At 41.2% G+C, this 19,934-nt stretch overlaps 1 protein-coding gene across 6 annotated transcripts; it reads left to right on the top strand.

The window, feature by feature from the left end:
- Positions 1 to 1,874: 1,874 nt before the first annotated feature.
- On the top strand, positions 1,875 to 18,277 carry kitb (KIT proto-oncogene, receptor tyrosine kinase b). Of its 6 annotated transcripts, none has more exons than XM_069529922.1 (22): positions 1,875 to 2,308; positions 2,419 to 2,539; positions 4,150 to 4,425; positions 4,518 to 4,802; positions 7,293 to 7,432; positions 7,849 to 8,017; positions 8,801 to 8,990; positions 9,077 to 9,192; positions 9,409 to 9,523; positions 11,536 to 11,723; positions 12,214 to 12,320; positions 13,211 to 13,337; positions 13,430 to 13,534; positions 13,954 to 14,064; positions 14,791 to 14,929; positions 15,016 to 15,083; positions 15,193 to 15,284; positions 16,168 to 16,290; positions 16,704 to 16,815; positions 17,083 to 17,182; positions 17,629 to 17,734; positions 17,876 to 18,277. In XM_069529922.1, the coding sequence occupies exons 2-22, from the start codon at positions 2,485 to 2,487 to the stop codon at positions 18,017 to 18,019; spliced, it is 2,868 nt and encodes a 955-aa protein (XP_069386023.1). In that variant the 5' UTR covers positions 1,875 to 2,308; positions 2,419 to 2,484; the 3' UTR covers positions 18,020 to 18,277. The 6 variants fall into 6 exon arrangements, with proteins under 6 accessions (XP_069386023.1, XP_069386021.1, XP_019955849.1 ...); XM_069529920.1 differs by having other exon boundaries at positions 2,200 to 2,308; positions 4,518 to 4,811; XM_020100290.2 differs by lacking the exon at positions 1,875 to 2,308 and having other exon boundaries at positions 2,342 to 2,539; positions 15,019 to 15,083.
- Positions 18,278 to 19,934: the final 1,657 nt, after the last annotated feature.

Genomic DNA, 19,934 nt, shown 5'->3' with positions numbered 1-19,934 from the left:
TTTCAGCCCCTCCTACCCAAAAATAAATAAATGGTGCAGCTAGTACAATGAGCCTGACCCAAGGATAGGATATGTCTATCTGGACTGTGACTCCACTTATCTTTGTTAACAAAAACTGAGGACAAAGTTGATCAGCAGAACACACAAATGTGTTTCCCCTACAATAATTTCTCTGGTGAGGAGGAAACCATCACTCGTCGCATTTTTCCAGAAAATCGTGCTGGATAAACTAATTAAGTACAAAAGAAAAATCTGTAAATGTGATGTTCTGCCTCCGTTTGAGTTTGTTTAGTCTCATCCTTCTATCATGTGCTGAGAGAAGAATAAACAGCTGTAGGGCAATGCAGTGAGGTAGAGATTAATCATGTGTCCAAGGGAAAAAAACACACACTCACAATGACCCCAGTGTATTCTTGCATTTTCAACTCGACTAACAGAAAACACACACATAGAGCAAGAGACCCAAAACCATGCAAATACTCACACTTGCAGCATTGACACAAGACAAAGCTAATTAAACAGCTTCTTATGATCCATTATCCACCAGGAGGCTCCACAAAGAGTCAACTTCAGTTTCTTATTAGATTCCTCTTTTAATTGTTTTTAATTAAATTCAAGTAAGATAGCCTGTAACATCTATTAGGGCAAGCCATATGCTTTTTAAAAAAATACAATGTTTTTTTGTTGGTAGACCCTATAACCGGATGAAGTTTCTAAAACAACAAGTGAATAAACGTTTATGGTTTTAAAAATACCTACCTTCAAAACTCGGGTTGTAAGAAGGGGCTTCAGATGCACCATAATAGATTTGGTTTCTTCATGAAGAGCTTTCCAACTTGTTTTCTTTTTCAGGGGGCACTATAGCATAATCATTTTTTGTTTTTATCATTCAATTTCTATAAAGAACATATACTGTCCAGATAGATAAAGAACCATACATGTTGTAGTTTTGGCAAAGGACAGTTTCACACTTTTTAATACTCTTTTTAAATACAATAGGCAGGTGCCCGTGCCCATATCTTCTCTTCATACTGATCATTAAAAGATAAACTAGAATGGGACTCAGTAAAGCCCTTACCAACAGTCCTCATTAAATCAAGATGCACAAAATTTCACACACTCAAAGATAACAGCTCCCTCATTATGCCAGAATTTCTCCATCAAGATTATTCCCTGAGGAAATTTGTGAAAATGTCAAAAAAACAAAAGAAATGTAAAAGAAAGTGAAAAATAAAATCCTGGATCCACCAATTTGTACAAATGTGCCAAAATTTTAATGGGGAATTTCTTCCCACATACTTAAGCCAAGTTTCATGGAAATCTGTTCAGTAGTTTTGTGTAGAGCTGCTAACAATTAATAGTTTCAGTAGATTGAAGGGACACCTTAATTGTGCAAAAACATATCTTAACACTTATCTGAAGCTAAATTAGAGCTTTGTTGCTTTTTTTTTATCCCTCGCATTGCAAGCCCTGTGGGAAAAGATGTTTTAAACAGTCAGGAATAATTACAGCAAGCAAAACCTGCTTCTATTGACATAGCGACATTTGACTATATAGTTTTATGACAATATTAACTTTATGTGATTGTAAAACCATGAACCTGTAATTTCCAGTGTGGTCGTTGTGGTTATCAAATCCTGCATGGTTGGAAACAAGCTTGGGCCTGTGCACATCACACCACCACACTGTGAGTGTTTAATTGACTCCTATAGGATGTAAACATAGGGAAAGTGAGACCACTGAGATGATGCTGATTAGAGAGTTGGTTTGGAAACATGAGACCTTGAACTGCATCACAAAGTGAAGGATCCTCTGCATCAGGGAAACTCCTGCCAAGTGCGAGCTGTCATCGTCATCATCACCATCATCACAGCAGCCGCCGCAGCAGCAGCCCGGGCCAGGAGGTGCGATAAGAGGCTGTTGACTACTTTCACTTTCTCTCATTGTGTGTGAGATCAGTAGGATATTTACATTGATCTCACATCAGAAGAGAACATCCTATCTTGTTCTGTTTGTTTGTTGTTGTCATATTGGATCAATTCTTCACATCTACTTTCTGCGTAAAAGGCGTTGAAGGTGGCTTGGAGCGAGAGAGCCGTGCGTTGTTTTTTTCCCGGTAATATCCGACTCATCACCTTGGCCAGTCTCCAGCCAATGCGGGGCAGCAAGGAGTGGCAGCAGCAGGGATCCGTGCAGGCAGGGCCAAGAGGGGGAGAGGAGGCACTGCTGCTGTGTCTTTAAGCTCCAGTGAAATCCACCAGGGAGGTGGGGAGGGGGTTTCTGGAGACGCGCTCATCCTGATCATTGTGTTAGTGCGCTCTTTACGCAGGCGGGACTTGGTCTCTGCTCATGTTATTACAGTGGATGGGATCTGCCGTGTCTTCCGTTTATTTCCTTTTCTTTAATTTGAACGCACAGGATGGCTGTTGTTGCAGCTGAGGCGCGTGGAAGAGACTGAAAGGCTTCATAAACCACCCAATCATCATGCGGTGCCACTGGGTTGTTTTTGCCTCACATCTTCTTTTGCTGTCACTAAAAGGTAAGAAAACCGCTCCAACATTACAGAAATCAATGTGATGGTGCTTAAATGTTGATTTCGTCACTCACGTATTTCTGCATTCACATTAATGACATTGTTTTATCTCTTTAACTCAGTTTAGTTTCATAAATAAAAATATTTTACTGCTACTATGATGGGGCATGGAAGTATGATATGCCTTTAGTAGAGAGTTTGTGAATAAATTAGGAAACATGTTTTATCACTGACACTATTTAAAGTTCATTAATTGACTAATTTCATTTGGAAAATCATCTCGTCTCATTGCACACTATTACTGCAGCTCCTCAAAGGTGGAGCTCATAAATTCAGTTTCTGTTTGTTTAACGTGGTTGATGTTAAATGTGGTTTAACGGTGCAATCTGCCAGCTCAAGTTGACTGATCATATCAGGGCCCATTTGCATAACGACTGTGTGGAAGTGCTGGAGGAGGAGATGCCTTCAGGTTGCCTCAGCAGGCAGGCAGGCAGGCAACAGGTGTGTGTGCGTGTGTGTGTGTGTGTGTGTGTGTGTGTAATCAATTCATTATTTATCCCACCAAAATAAAAGAGGATAAGGTTGTTTGGCCTGAGCTCGGCAGCCAGAAGAAGAAGACAGAAAGAAAAAGGAGCCACATCTTTAAACACAAACACACACCCTGCAGCAGCCTGACATCTACCAGCCCTGGCAGCTGCCATGAAAACTATTTGTTTAGTCATCTAACAGCCTCAGGTTCTGTGTTAAAACCTATTTTCCTACTGAGACAAATCCTGGCATTGCCCACAAAACACATATGCTTCCAAACACACAGGTATTAGTATAGAGGGAACCTATTTGAATCCACATGCCTTTCACCTCCTGCTCTCTCAGACCCTGCCAGGCCTGAAGGCAAGACAGTCACATGAAAACCCTACTCTTGAAATGGGGCCTATCATGTGGAATACTGCAACAAAGAAAGAAGAGAAACTGAAGATGAAAATGTTAGTTTAGTTTACTCATCTTAAGCAAATGGATTGAGGGGCCTTGAGTAATGCATGATTACTCAGTGGGTAGACAGCTCATAATTATTGATCATGCAATTGAGCCGTGGTGGTTAGATAGCACCCTGTCTAAATGGGCTCTGTGCAAATCAAACCATCCTATTTAACCGTCACATTATTCTGTTTTGTACACACTGTAGAACTGATGGGATTAGTCGATTGAGTCGATTGAGCTTAAAATCAATTGTTCAACAGCCTGAAATCTTCAACTTCTACTCAATTTCATCTGTTCATTTATCATTTAAGTCATTTTCAATCAAAAATATCGAACTCTGTTTTGTAACAGCCTCTCTGTTTTGAGGATTTGCTGCTTGTCCTAATGTCTCTTGCAGTCATAAAAAAAGCAATTTCATTAAATCGACTTGAGCTTTTGTAAATTGTAATTTGCAGTTTTTGATTATTTCCTGATATTTCTTCCACTACTCAACTGTCCTGTTTTGCTCTTTCAATTGATTAACAATCAATAATCAATAATTAATCTGCATGAGTCTGTTGATGTTTATCCAAACTGAAAGCTGAAGCACCATCCAGGACCACCATACATCAACCATACTGTTTTGACCTCTATTCCAGTTTGGTGCGAGCCAGTCATCTCCCCCGGTGGGCCTCACATAGTGGTTCCCAAGAGGGGGAAGCTGGAGCTGCGTTGCCATGACAACGCCACAATGCCTAGTGCCCCATCCAGCTTGAGGTGGCAGTGGGAGAGGGCCCGCAGGCTGGAGGGTGAGGTGGAGGAGGGCGGAGTAGCTTATGTCAAGGTGCCATCGGTGCAGGGCTTCCACATGGGCCGTTATGTGTGTGTCAACAACAGCACACTGGAACACAGCTCCATCTACGTTTATGTGAAAGGTGGGTTGTTGACGATGGAGGATGAGGCTTGTGATTGCTTGTTCAAATACCATCGATTAATCCACAGTCTCATCTCTCTTTCTTCGCCTCAGATACCCAGAATGCCTTTCAGCGCACCATGGTGAACGTCATTCTGGTGCGTGCAGGTGAGGACTGCACCATCCCCTGTCTTGTGACCGACCCTGATGTCACACTCCTGGCGTTGGAGACCTGCGATGGACGACCTCTGCCCCTCGACATGAGCTTCCACAGCAACCTCCAGCGAGGTGTCATCATCAGCAACGTGAGAAAGGAATATGAGGGCTGTTATGTTTGTGTGGGAGAGCTGCATGGACTCAAAGTGACATCTACCCAATACACTGTGGATGTACGACTTGGTAAGAAATGTATGATGGATATTTTTGTTTTCACGAATATACTTTATGTTGCTGAATTTCATACATGTTTAAGTGGTTCTACATGTGGCATAGCTACTAGATTTGTCACATGGGTGATGATTGAGCTAAAGGAAGTAGAAGAAAGATAGCTTTATGTGCAACGTTTGAGAGAAATTAAGCAAAGGAAGGGCTTCAGTCATCTCTGCAGAAAAGTTGTATAATAAGACTGTACTGAAAGGTCAGTGTAAAGTCACATGGTTGATTTTTTTTGCCTAAAAGTAGCTCATCGCTCCGGGTAGCTATTCAGTGAGAAGTAAAGTCAAAGCAATTGCCTTTTCTGATGTTTTTGGGACCTCAAAGTGCTTTCAGAATACCAGACATTTTCCTGAAAATTTCCAGAAGGGCTGTATATGATAATGCAAATGTAAAAGTCAGTTGCCACTGACCTTTCTCACCAGCCCCCAAGTAAAATGTCCAGAGAATGTGCGAGTCAGCCCATGTGAAAATAGAGCAGGAGAATTCACAGTACGCACATGGGCGTGTTGATGACGTCACCATGGACGCAAAACAAAAAAAACAATACAACTATCTCAGGATGGAAAAGAGGTCACGTATACATCAAATATGTAGGGGGGGGGGGTAATTATTAGAAATGGAAAATTGTGTATAATCATCTGAGACTAAGAATATTTGTGTTTTCAGTGCATTAGAATAAGCCATGTATAGAGTGGGTCCCTTACCCCCGAGTCTGCCATGTTGTCATGTTTCTACAGAGTGGCCCCGAGTGGACAAACCAAACACTGGCTCTAGAAAGCTTTTTTTCTCCAACTTGCTACGAGGGGTATTCAGTTGGTAGATTGCAAGATCACGGCTAGATGCCACTACATCCTACACACACCACCCGAGTTTCATGCCAACATCTGCTAATTGGCAGTGAAAACAAATTAGAGCTGGAGCTGATTCAATTTCTGTTCAACTCAGTTTCCTGAATGACTTTTTCAAAAGGTTCAATTCCAGTCCTCAGGACTTTGTAAACAAAAGTCAGCCTGTGGGTTAAGCAAGAAACAGCGATGATCCAACCATAGAATAAAAGCTACAGTAAGAGCCCACAGGGACTGTGCTGTGGTGAGTGTATTGTCCCACTTTGTTGATCGCCAGAGAACTTTAACTCTATCTCAATATAAAATATTCTATGATCTCTACCCACTTAATTTTCTTCATTACAGCAGCTAATCACAGGCAGTATATTTAAACTTTTACTAGTTCTGCTCAGGTACTCTTCCTTCTTTTGTTCCACAGTTGTTCCCTGGTGTTTATTACAAATTCAGCAGCATCTGCTACTTTACTTTTAATGCAAATCTCTGGTAGTGGTGACAACAGGAAGGTAAAGGCAGCTGCATTAGGGCCAGTGTAGCCAATATTTAAAAATAGATTTAAAAAGAAGTAATGATTACTACAATCATAAAAGAGCTGAATATTGGCTCCGATAATTGTAGAGGGCGACAATCAATGTCCACTGATTGTAGACATTCAGCTGAGAATCATTAGAAAAAAGTAGTTAATATGTTTTTCTTGCATTAAAGTAAAAAGATTAAAAAAAATCTAAGATACATGGTTTTTGAGAAGGTTGTTGACTCGAGGTTTAAAAGAAAGAGAATCGTGCGTCAGAACATCATAATACTTGAAAGTTGGGATGATTCATCCTCTGGGATGAATGTTTGTACAGTGTTTCATGCTCCTTCATTAAGTAGTTGTTGAGATGTCTCAATCTAGGCCCATTCACCATCTCTAAAGCCACTGGCAGAACTAAAAATGTTTTAACAAGAGGCGTTTAGCTCTTTAGTTTTTTCTTTTGAAGTTTATTAAAATGAAATGTAACATAAAAGCAATTCCATTGGACGTCAGTGTAAGGTGATCATGTTTCTGTTTGTCCTCTGCACTGCATCAGCACTTTCAGTTTGGTCTGCGGTGAAAAAAGGACAGAACAGAGACAAGCTGGGGGGAGTAATGGCGAGATGTCCTTTTCAATGATGGAGAGGGAGAGCGAGAACAGAGACGTGAGGGAGGGTGGAGCAGAGGGATTAGAGTGGCCATACTGAACAAAGCTTTGTAACGGTGCATGAAGGCCACGTTTGGGGTAAATAGCATTAACGCAGCCTTCATCAAACACTGCTGTCGAAGTGACGTTAGCAGCTATTTATTATCACAGATTCATCATGGAACTTATGTGCAAATCCAAAGTAATGTACAATGATGATAGAAATACTATACACCACAATCAATTAGTTTCAGTTTCATGAATAACTTTCTTCGAGAAGTGCAAAGGTCATGACCCACGTGACCCCTCTATCCCAGGGACTGTTATTTAATGTGCTGGAAATAAATAGAGTAAGAGCAAGATGGTGGATGGTTTCTATGAGTGTGCTGGTTTGGATGAGGTCACCAACTGGAGCAGTTATGACAATGTCACTTTTCAATTTCTCGATCCAGTTCCGCTGGTGCCCCCAGTGATCACACTGTCCCAGAGAGACATCGTCATCTTGAGGAAGGGAGAGCAGTTTGCACTGACCTGTAGCTCCACCAACGTGAACCCAGAGTTCAGCCTCAAGTGGGACTTCCCTTCATCAGCGGTGAGATTGATTCTCAAAGACTGGTTCTCCTCTGTGACTTAATACAGCTCATACAGCTTTTATTTAGGGCTGTGATTGAACACCCGAGCTACATGCACAGTAACTCACATTACCTGGGTTGTGGCCTCCTTCTAGCAGCAGACTGAGCCTATTTGTTAATATTTCTGTTAATAACATTACATGTTACAATTACATACATGTCACATATGTTTCAAGACTGCCTCTTGTATTTCTTAGAGTAAATATTTAAGGTAAAAGGTAAATAAAAAACATTTTTATTGAAGTTCTTTAAATCTTCAGAAAATTATATATAGTTTGGTGGATGGCAAATTGAAATTTGCATGATGCATTCAAAGCAATGGATCTGTGTGATGTTACCTGTTGCACCGCTCACCTTTGTCCCTGATCTCCTGCAGAATCCTAATGAATCTCAGGCCTCGCACATCCTGCCCGGCTCACGTGGTTATCAACGCGGCACGTCGCTCTTAATCACAGGCGTCAGCCAATCAGACTCAGGCACCTACCGCTGCTACGCCCACAATGAGAGAGGCACCAGTGCTGTAACGCTGCAGCTGGACATCCGTGGTGAGTGCTGAAGGCATTTTACGTCCATACAGACAATTTAAACACATCAGTTTATATAAGTGCATTAACATTAAAGTATGTCTAGTTTGGATCTTGAACACAAACCTTTCACTCCCTGAAATAAACACCCTCACAACCAACTCAGCCTTTTACCACCCCAGAGTGGGTAAATGTCAACCATGAACACATCTTGCCCTCACGCTTTAAAAGAAGGCAGAACAAGTTGACAGTTGAAAACAAGCTCACCTGGCTGTAGCTGCATGAGTCAGGTTGTGTCGGGAACCCTCCCATCATGCACTGGCACAATACACTCATTCACTGTGTGTTCCTCTGTTGTTATTGGAATCAATTTTCTTATATCCTGCTCCACAATGTTTCCACTGTGTCCACAATGTTAAATTAGGAATTAACAGTGTATGTGTTTAATTTAAATAGAATCCCTGGATCCGCCCCCTGATCCATATCCATACTAAAATTGAATAGGTTATTTTCTGGCTCAAACCAAATCATGCCAACAACTTTCCTAAAATTAGGTTTTGTGTAATCCTTTACAGGCTTATATTCATTTCTAGCTTCTTTCCAGATATTTTTTACAGGTGTTGATCTATACTTTTGTTGCCCTGATTGTGGGGATAGGTAATCACTAACTAAAAAGAAAATAGAGCATTGAGGTAAACAAGATGATAAAGTATCTCCTGCAAGAAATTTGATATATTTCTTTATTTATTGGAATTATAAAATACACTTGTCACCTTTTCCTTGATGCATATTTCTGTTCTCCAGATCAGGGGTTCATCACCCTGATAGGAAGTCCAGGTCCGGTCCAGGCAGATGTTAAAGAGGGGGAGAGCCTGGGCCTCAGAGTAGAATTAGATGCCTATCCTTCACCCAGCTCCCTGTCCTGGTCTTACAACGGCAAGCGGCTCCTCAACACCACAGAGCATGTCATCACAGTCCACCGCCGCAAATACAGGTAGAGGAAGTTGACAGTGCGCCAAAGGGATCCCCTGTAAATACACATGCAAAAACAGATTCTGAATTCTGCGATTGTCTCATCAGATACATCAGCGAGCTGAGACTGGTGAGGGTCCTCGACTCAGAGGGCGGGATCTATAAGTTCTCAGCCAGTCACGAGGATGCATCTGTCGATCATTCATTCCACGTATACGTTAGCAGTAAGTTACTCTCACACTAGACCCTTGTGTTTAATTAGAGCTCAATTTAAAAACAACTCACATAATCCACTGATGGATTTGAAATACAGCTCATGTGTTCACCAGGTGGTTTGGATAAACATAAACACTTTAATATCTTAGCAGTATCTACTGTATAGCATGTACTATGTGTTATACACATGTGCTAAATATGTGTGTCTGTGTTGTCTCTGCAAGGTAAGCCTGTTATCATCGCTCAGGAGGGGCCTGTTGATGGACAGGTGCGATGCATAGCTGCAGGTTATCCAGTGCCGAAAATCAGCTGGTATTTCTGTGAGCTGCCCCACACCAGGTATACAAAAGAAAAAACATATTGCAATACTTTTATAAAATGCTTTGTTTACATGATCAAATTGTTTACATTGAAAGAAGGTCGGAAAGATAATGACACACGGCTATTATGATGATCTGGAAGTAAACCTAATGATTTCTTAAATGCTTTGTTTTGTTGTTCCACCAGCTGGAGTCTGCCCTCATGTTTTCCAATCATGTTGTCGTCTACAAATGATTAGCAATCCTGATCAGTCTCATTTGCAATCAGACAAACAAACCTAACTGTGTATTGTCTGTTGCAGTGCAGGCATTTGTGAAACTCGTCTGAGATAACTGATTGATTTATTGATGAAATCTCTAATATAGTCAAGGAAAACAAGAGATTTTCTTTCTTTCGAGAAACATTTTCTTTTTCACCCAGATAATTATCCTGTAACCACGAGAAAAAAGAACATTGTTATTCTGAGATAATTAATCCATAATCTCAAGATAACTGATCAAATGCAATTATTGCAATCATGGCTGCTCTCACCTTCTGTACATTTTAATGAGGGTCTTTGATTTTAATAATCTAAGATATTGTCTGATATAATTTCAATAAGGAGATATCATCATCATATGTAGACGTGTATAACAAGATTAACTGAGGTCAGCAACAAAAAAAGACTTGGTAATGAAATGATGAAAGGCACAGATGAGCAGCATCTTCATTAAACTTATGTCCCATGAAGATAAGAACTGAGAGATAGAATGGGTTCCTCCAGAGATTAGAGAGAGTGGCTGCTCTTTTACACCCATAGCAAAACCGCCAAGTTAGTTTGAGACATATACAGTTGTCATTATCCTGCCCATTGCCCATGTTCTTTAAAAACAAAATTATCTTCAATCAATCAATCAAATTTTATTCGTATTGTTCATATTCACAAATCACAATTTCCCTCATAGGGACCTTAACCCTCAAAAAAAGCACAATCTGAGCAACCATGGGGTTGTGCTAGTGTTGAAATGAGGTGGTTCAGGTCTATTGTTGGTGCATTGTTTTCTAATCACAGTGGAAATTCATTTTGTGCTTTTGACCAGCAAAACCCTGTTCTAAAGTCAGTGGTCACAGTTTTACAATATGCACCTGCATAGGTGTGTACTCTGAAACTGTTTCCTCTGCAGAGAAGAAATCAATCTCACTACTTGGTAAATCCATCATAATAATACCAATCTGCCAAGGTGTAAGCTCACCTGACATGCAAACAGGATCCATGACTAATGATATGAAATTAAGTACCACCCTTCTGAGCCGCGCACATGGAGCAGCAACACATCAACTGTTAAACTAACAAAAGTGGATTTGGACACACCTTAAATACATTTGCTAGACCATTAAAATACAGCCCAGAAATAACAGCATCCAGGGACTCAGTTGGTCGGATAAGATTACGTAAGTTTTGATATTATTGGAAAACAGAGGTGACAAAAGTGAGAAAAAATAAGAAATGATGAATGATGAATAAAAGAAAAGCGTCATTGGCCAGTGGTGTGAAAATGCTTATACTGTGAATAAGTAAAGACTGTGGTGGGCCTGCCTTAGAAGAGGTGCTAAGGTACACAACAGAAGACATGTCACTAACATCCACTAACATCAACTGGTGGTAGGCATTAATTAGTGCGGTAAAACATACAAGGGATATTCTCCATCTTGTCCAGTGTTCTAAAATGGGACAGTGTTTAGTTTAAAAAGGCACAGAGGTGATGACGTCTGATCTAGTGAGCTCGTCAGATTCACCTTTAGCCTCAGTGTACCGTCAAGTTTGGCATGTATCGTTAATTAAAAGGACAAAACACTTGATGACGCTAAGGTGAACAACTGAAGTTAAGTCCCTAACATCCGCTGGTGGCAGCTAACACCTGCTAACATCTACTGGTAGTTGGTAACCTGCAGACTTATACAAGGGATATTCACCACCTTCTTCTTTTTCTGAAAAGGAAATTGTGTCAAGCCAAACAGTGACCTTAAGTAACTTTATAACCTTTCAACAGGTGCTCACACCTGCCTAATGCCAGCCAATCAGAGACTCCGGAGGTTGCCATGGTGACAGAGTCTGCGTTTGGGAGGAGCGAGGTCGAGAGCCGACTGAATGTTAGCAAGGAGCACGCACATTACCACACCCTGGAGTGTGTGGCGAGTACGGAGGGGGAGGAGGCCTACACACTGTTCTCCATCAGTGGTACGATACACTACACACACACACACACACACACACACAGTAGAGAACAGAGTAGAGGCTCTGCTGCCTGTATGTAGATATTAATCTCATTTATACCACACCACAGGGACCGTTGCATCAGTACAGACACATAGTAAACAAACTCAAAGACGCACAGTAGTGCGACCCCCATGACCCTGTGTCTGCGGAGGCCAGGTGTGTGGTTACTGGGTGCAGATTGAATAAGATTAGTGTTTGCTGACTATGCAGGCTGGGATTATATGATGTAGCCTTGCTAATCCTTGTCACGCAAACAAGCACCACTGCTGCTGCAGCTGTCTGTCTGTCTTAAAGCTGGAGGAAAAAGATGTGAAAGTGTGTGTGTGTGTGTGTGTGTGTGTGTGTGTGTGTGTGTGTGTGTGTGTGTGTGTAATAACCAGTGAAATGTTGTTTATTCTAAAGCTGGGTGTGATTTCTGATCATGGGTCGGTTGCCGTTTGTTTTTCCTCAGAACGCATCGTCCCCCATAAACTGTTCACTCCTCTTCTCACTGGCATGCTGACGACCGGCATCATACTCAGCCTCATTCTGCTGGTGCTCCTATATAAGTACATGCAGGTAATAAATCACACACACACAGTACACATCATTACCGTTATGAATTATTTCAATCTGGGTGAAAGAGGGGTAATAAATCCTGTTCAAATCCATAAAAATGTATAGACATCCATATTAAATCTCAACCATCCAGCAGCATTGATATGCAGTTTGTGTAGTAATTTGCTAATGACACAGGCCTCCATCTTGTTTGTTGTGTGTTAAAGTTAGAAGCATTCAGATTCGTTTTTGTTCCACATGTGGTAATGATGTTCTGCAGATCAAAATGAATGTGTCCTAATGAATCTAAAATGAATCAATGATCCATTAAGCATGCAGACTTGCTGTAGTTAAAGGCTTTTTTGACATCCCGATCACGCCCGGAGCCATTAATGCCGCCCCCAAAGCAGGCTGCTCCTATTACATTTAGATGAATCAGACCCCTCGAGAAGGAGTATATGCATCCACAGTGGGATCGCCAGGGGAAAGCTTAGACTTAAAGTGCAGTGAGTAATCTGAAAAATGGATAGAATGGTGATGAGAAAAGAAAAGATGAGAGCCCAATGATCATGCAGTCACGTGGAACTCATGAGAATACGTCATACCTGTGCCAAGGCCCGACAGCCCCTTATAATAGCACATTTTAATTCACCAGATCCATAAGTTTATTTAGATCAGCACCAACCAACCAGTTCCCCAAATCATACCTGAGAAACAAACACAAATCTCGCTATGTTTAAGAAAGTGAAATAACATCACAACTTTCCGCCACGTTTTGTGGAAATCAGTAGTTTTTGTGTAATCTTACTTAACATAACGTCCTTGAAGGTAACAATATCAGGAAACTGGTCTAAATAATTTTCTCTGCATTGATCCCTGCCCCCCTCTCTCTCCTATCCAAACTTCCACAGAAACCAAAGTTTCAAATCCAATGGAAGGTCATCGAGAGTATCCATGGCAACAATTACATATACATTGACCCGACGCAGCTGCCGTACGACTCCAAATGGGAGTTTCCGCGACAGAAGCTGCGCTTTGGTATGACAGGTTGCTCAGTCATGTACAGTTTACATTTGTGAGAAAACACATGCAGACATCTCATTATTGTTTGTGCTTCTCTGCTCCTGAAGGTAAAACCCTGGGCTCTGGGGCCTTTGGAAAGGTGGTGAGGGCCACAGCGTACGGACTCTGCTCCGCAGATACTGTTACTACTGTCGCTGTTAAGATGCTCAAACGTAAGTCTGTTGGTCTGTCACTGTGTGTGTGTGTGTGTGTTGTAACAACATAGTAGTACATTATGGGAAGAGTAACTCATTGGTTTTACTCAAGTACTGCACTTAAAGAGTAACTTAACATCCAGCTAAATAAAGGGTTCAGGCCTGATTAATCCCTGATCACACCCAGCATCACTGATGCACTGATGGTGCTAGGTCACCCTGGGACTTGATGGCAACCACTGGACTAAGACAGTCACACTATAAATAAAACTCCACCCTGACCAGCCACACTGTTAGAATGGGGCATACACACTGATGCATCAGAGCTAACAATGTGATAATGTCATACACAGTAATGTATCATAACAAGGGAGTTTAATGGAGTGTTTTTAAATTGCTGTGTTGGATGTATAAATGTCGTGATGATGTCATCTTAGCTAATGCTCACTCCACGGAGAAGGAGGCGCTGATGTCAGAGCTGAAGGTCCTCAGTTACCTTGGAAACCATGTGAACATCGTCAACCTGCTGGGAGCCTGCACTGTTGGAGGTGAGAGGAGCTGTGCAATCTGGTCCAAAAACTTAGTTCGCTCACCAAAGAAACCCTCACGTTAGAGAGTGTTGGTTGCATTGAGTCTGGTGTTTTTTGGGGGGGGGTGGAACCTGTTAATACGGTTACGTGCTCTGGCTCTATTACCTCACTGGTTTTATTTATGGTGATGAGTATTGTTAAATGGTTGTGTAGACAGCTTAGATCATGCACTGACTCGCTGCGTCTTTTATTAAAAATCAGATAGTGGACAGTGAGTATGGAGCAGCTCAGATATGGGGACGTGATGCACTTTGACTGGTCACAAATTTAGCGCCCAGTCAATCGATATAATCTACTCGTCTAGCCCTTAGACAGGTAGATTATAGCCCTAGTATTGATTATAGTGCAGCAGTTAGATTGGATGACACACAAACATGCATGAGTTTGTTATTAGTGAGAAACGCTGAACACTTGAGATGTTTTCCATGAGGATGTTCTGAAGCGTTAAATTTAAACTTAATTTAAAGGTACTGACACACATTTGTCATGTTTAACACAGAGACCAGCCTGCAGACACACACTGTTGAATGGTGATATCACATGTTTCTCTCTTCTCTTGTCTGATAATTGCAGCTTTGTGTCTGTGTTTGTTCGTGATTGTTTAACGCTGTCATGTGGTTTTAAAATCACTGATCGAGATTTCTTTTCTTTCTTTCTTTTTTTTTCTTCTTTTATCGCTACCAGGCCCAATTTTGGTGATCACAGAGTACTGTTGCTATGGCGACCTCCTTAACTTCCTGCGCAGAAAGCGAGAGTCCTTCCTCAATTCCCAAGTTGGTGATGGTTACTATCGCAACGTCTTAAACCAAACTGAGTCTACAAGGTGTGTATATGTTTGTGTATTCTTGATACTGATTGCTATAACAACTGATTTCTATAAACTGCACCTACACGTGTGTGATTGTGTAGCAGCGAGGTGACCGGTACAGGATACATGCCGATGCGTCCCTCTGAGAAAGAACGGTCCTCACAGTCAGGTAGAAACCTCGGATTCTCTATTTCCTGTCATATGTTGCAACAGTGGACTGAGTCTTTTTAAACCCTGGTTTCATTCACTAAAGATGGCGTCTGATTTCTTTTTTCTAGATGATGTAGAGGAGCTGTCTCTGGACGCTGAAGATCTCCTCAGCTTCTCCTACCAGGTGGCTAAAGGGATGGAGTACATCACTTCCAAGAATGTAAGTGTTTTATAGACTTCTTTTAATATTCATAGAGCAGTTGCAGAAGATGCTGCTGCTGGTTAATGAATCACATTATTATGGCTCAGGGCCAACACACTGTACATTGTCTACTTTAGTAATGCTCATACAGTCAGAACTATACACTGATTACATAGATACCACTGCAAACAGAGGGAAGCAGCTTCTTCACAAACTCTTATTTTAACTTTTAAATTAAAACCAACTTGTCTTTTTCTCTGCCTTTATCTGTGTGTCATATAAAGTTGTCATTCTAAAATCAAATAACAAAATGACATCTAGTGTTGACACCCAGAAGAGGAAAGATCTGCAGCCGTACCTCCCTCTGTGCCAGGCTAATTGATAATACAATTAACAGATGAATAGCATGTAATGATATAAGCTACTTTATTTAAAGTGCCCCCTGGGTACAAACACAGTTTTAATTCCGAGCACTGAGCCTGAGTCTCAGCATTAACATTAACTTAGTATTAACATTAACTGTATCTCGTCTCATCCAAACAGTTTTATAAATCATTTTATTCTTAAACCAATTAAAAGAAAATAAACCGAAAACACATGAGCCAGTGTTTGCAGTGCTCCTCTAAAAACTGGCTCATGGTCTGTGCTTTACTTCGTCTTTTCATTGACATATTGTGTGACAAGGCATTTTTGTGATTTGTGACGTGCTGCGAGTTTGGCTTTCGTGTTTGTAACAAGTTTTACTCATCTGATTTGCATGCGTTTGCTGTGTGCCACCCACTCATTCACTGCAGAGACCGGTTACAATGTCAACATTTATTGTGTGTGTGTGTGTGTGTGTGTGTGTGTGTGTGTGTGTGTGTGTGTGTGTGTGTGTGTGTGTGTGTGTGTGTGTGTGTAGTGTATTCACAGAGATCTGGCAGCCAGAAACATTCTGCTGACTCACGGCAGGGTGGCAAAAATCTGTGACTTTGGGTTGGCACGAGACATCACCACTGATGCCAGCTACGTGCTGCGGGGAAATGTAAGTCTCTCTGACCTACCTACCTCCTTCCTTCCTTCCTTCCTTCCTTCCTTCCTTCTACGTACCTGCCTATCTACCTACCTGCCTACCTATATACCTATATATGTGTGTGTATGTATATATATACACATATGTAAATACTTTAAACGCATAATGTTATTCTTTATTTCTTAAGCACTGGCCTTCCTTCCTTTTTCTAACATAATTCTCCCAGTTCCAGAATAATTCACTTTTCCAACTAATCCACGTCGTGACCTTGAGTCCAAATCATCTCAAGGTCCTTTTTTGCAGATTTTTCCGCCTCGGCTCACAGTCTCCATATACGGATACACTTGCAGAGCATGGACATGCACTATTTGAAAGTGAAAATGCATTCAACATTGTCCATGTCCTCACGTCTCTTCCTCCTGCAGGCTCGTCTGCCAGTCAAATGGATGTCTCCTGAGAGCATCTTCGACTGTGTCTACACCTTTGAGAGTGACGTGTGGTCCTATGGCATCCTGCTCTGGGAAATCTTCTCTCTGGGTAAAGTTTCCAGTCAAAGCTTTGCTGTTGCATCTGTTTCATAATGTCTGAGCCATTATTATAATCAATTTCATGGCCCGAGGGCCAAACTAGACTCTGATATTGCTCCTCAGCAACATCACTTAGTGGAGTGAATCATACACAGTTATATTGATTCTAATGCACACTGTAGTTCTAGAAATCACATTGTAGCTCGAGGAATCATCATCATTATAATCCATGACACAGTTATTTTAAGTGTGAGCATATTGTGTGTTGATGTTGCAGGTAATAGCCCGTACCCGGGGATGCAGGTGGGCTCAGCATTTTATAGAATGATTCAAGAGGGTCACAGGATGAGTCGGCCTGAAATTGCTCCCGTTGAGATGTAAGTGTTCCTCTTTGAGCATTATTAACAAGTATGTAAACAATCACTCATTTCAGTAGTGTTACCGAGTAGTTTGGTTCGACTTCCACACCCACGCTGAAGAAGTAGAAACCAGTCAAATCTTTTTTTGTAGTTTTGCTCATCACGTTGATGATTAATTAAACATCACAATGGTTGCCAGTGTTTTTTTCAGGATTTTTGTAACTTTCATTGGCATGGTGAGATAGGACTTTTGTCTAATGTGGCAAAGCATAAAAAGGTGTCATAAGTTACTCATAGAAACTAAATAGTGAATGTAATAAAGGTTTTAAGCTAAATTTAGGAAAGATGTGTAGCCACCAGCTTTGAATTTCTTTCTTTAGTTGCATACTGACTGCATTTCTACGTTCCATAGAATCCACCACATTTCCCTTTGTCAAAAACTAACCCCAGTCGTACCTCTGTAGGTATGACATGATGCTGTCTTGTTGGAACCATGATCCTCTGAAGAGGCCGTCCTTCAGGAAACTGGTGGAGAGGACTGAACTTCTGCTGTCTGAAAATACCAAGAACGTAAGTATGTAAGAAATGATGGAATTACTCGTTATTTCCTCATCTAAAAAAAGGGTTATTCTTTGGCATATTGTGTTTTTTACAGATGGACAATTACAACGTCTAGACAAATATGTTTTTGTTTGTTTGATGGTTTTTTAGGTTTACCTGACGCTAAGCAAAGCACCTGGTCGTCCAGAGCAGCAGAGGGTGTCATCACGGAGGCTAAGCTCTGTCTGCAGCACCACAGCACCCACCCAGCCTTTACTGCAGAGCACAGCTGACGTCTTCCTGGACTACGTCTAACACACACATACACACACACACACATACATTTACATGCACAACGCTAAGAAATACACAACCCCCTCCTACCTCCCTCATCATTCTGTCCTTTTCACTGCACAAAGTACAAGAGCCAAACACACTGTAGGCTACTAACAACATGTTCACTCATACTAACGCTCAAATGCTGGCCTTCCTGCCACACACACACACACACACACACACACACACACACACACACACACACACACACACACACACACACACACACACACACAACATATACAACGCTGCTCTGAGCTCCAAGTATTGACCTCTATCTAATCTTCCCATTGGCGTATTGATATCTGTGGTAGGTATTTTAGGTGCACGTCTATATCAAGCAGACTCAAGCACTGACCGTCGGATACATTAGCAGCGGGAGACATTTTGGCTCACATTCAGCCTTTGATCACATCTTTGAATGCTTTGGGGACAACAGACAGCAGAGTTGTGGCTTTGAATACTGTGACTTATAAAAAACAAAAAGGTGTTTTGCTGTATATGTATTTTAGGGATAGCTTTAGTTTGGTCTCTTTAGCGAAGCCACTGTGGCCATGTGATCGTGTGCTCTTTTTACTTGATTTATGTCAAAATTGTATGCAATGTAAATACAATAGAGATGTGCCTATAGATTTTTTTTGTTTTGAAATACTGAATGATGCATCTGGTTATGACACAGTTGTTGTGGTGAGGGCAGCCAGAGGAGAGCTAATGTACACTGGTTTTGAGGTTCTCGCAGTTTTGATACAGTTGGTTGACTTGTAATAATAAAGTACCTGTGATGTTAGGACGACTGGAACGCGTCCGATTCCTTTGTCATTTTTATGTTTTGGGGTTTTCTGTACCACCCTAGAGCATAGACTTTAAAAATGGATAACATGACCGCTTTCCCAAAGCGAAGCCAAAGCATCATGATCGCTCCCTGGTGGCTGGCTGTTGTATAGGTCATAAATTCCGCCTCCTCCATGTTAGTGGATGGGATCTCGACCAAAAAAATAAAGTACAAGTAAAATTTTCTCAAAGATGATTTCTGTCATTTTAGTTTACACTGATGCTTGTTCAAGTGCTATTTTTCCAGTAAGTTTGCTTCAAATTGGTTATTTGATGATATTTAAATGACATTGACAGTTGGGACAGACTCACCAAGTACCACGCTAACCTGACTCCATCCACCAATGGCTACTGTGCAGACTCTAGCTCCAAATGTGCAAGATGGCAGCCTTCGTATCTGGGATATTTTGGCTTCAGTTCTGGATAGTGGGAGGAAGCAGAGACAGAACGTTCATCTTTATATAGACTCTTTTGAGAATGCACGCTATCTCAGGAACACCATGAGAGAATTTGGTCAAAATGTGCACTTGGACTCAAACGTCAAAGTTTTGTTAATCATGACAATATTACAACATAAATGGCTCACTGGATAAAATTACGACTTGATGGCGTTTTATATCTAAAAAGTCAATGGATAAAAACCTACAAAACACCTGATATATCATAACTTGGGAAGAAGTGGAAAGTCTGGTCCTGTTTTTTATGACACAAGACTTAATTCATTCTGAAAATCGGTAAAATTATGCTTTGAGCTAAAGTCTAGAGAATTATAATAAAATTAATACACTGATGTTTAAGAGGAAAGTACACCATTTTAGTTTTGTATGTTAATAAGCCTTTGCCAAACAGCCAGACAAAGTACAGCTGTACAGATGGCACAAATGCACATACTTACCTGATTATACTTATTTTGAGGACCGGCAACGACGTCGGCACCAAACCTCATGGAGAGACATCCCATATTTGAGCTGCAATTCAAACAACGAAAAGAAAATTAAATTGCATCCCATCAAACAGATGTCGACATCTGTGGACCCACACCACCAGCTCAGCTAATATACAC

This window comes from Paralichthys olivaceus, chromosome 8, assembly GCF_024713975.1.
Source record: "Paralichthys olivaceus isolate ysfri-2021 chromosome 8, ASM2471397v2, whole genome shotgun sequence".
Classification (NCBI taxonomy): Eukaryota; Metazoa; Chordata; class Actinopteri; order Pleuronectiformes; family Paralichthyidae; genus Paralichthys; species Paralichthys olivaceus.
This window is presented reverse-complemented; position numbering and strand designations above follow the sequence as displayed.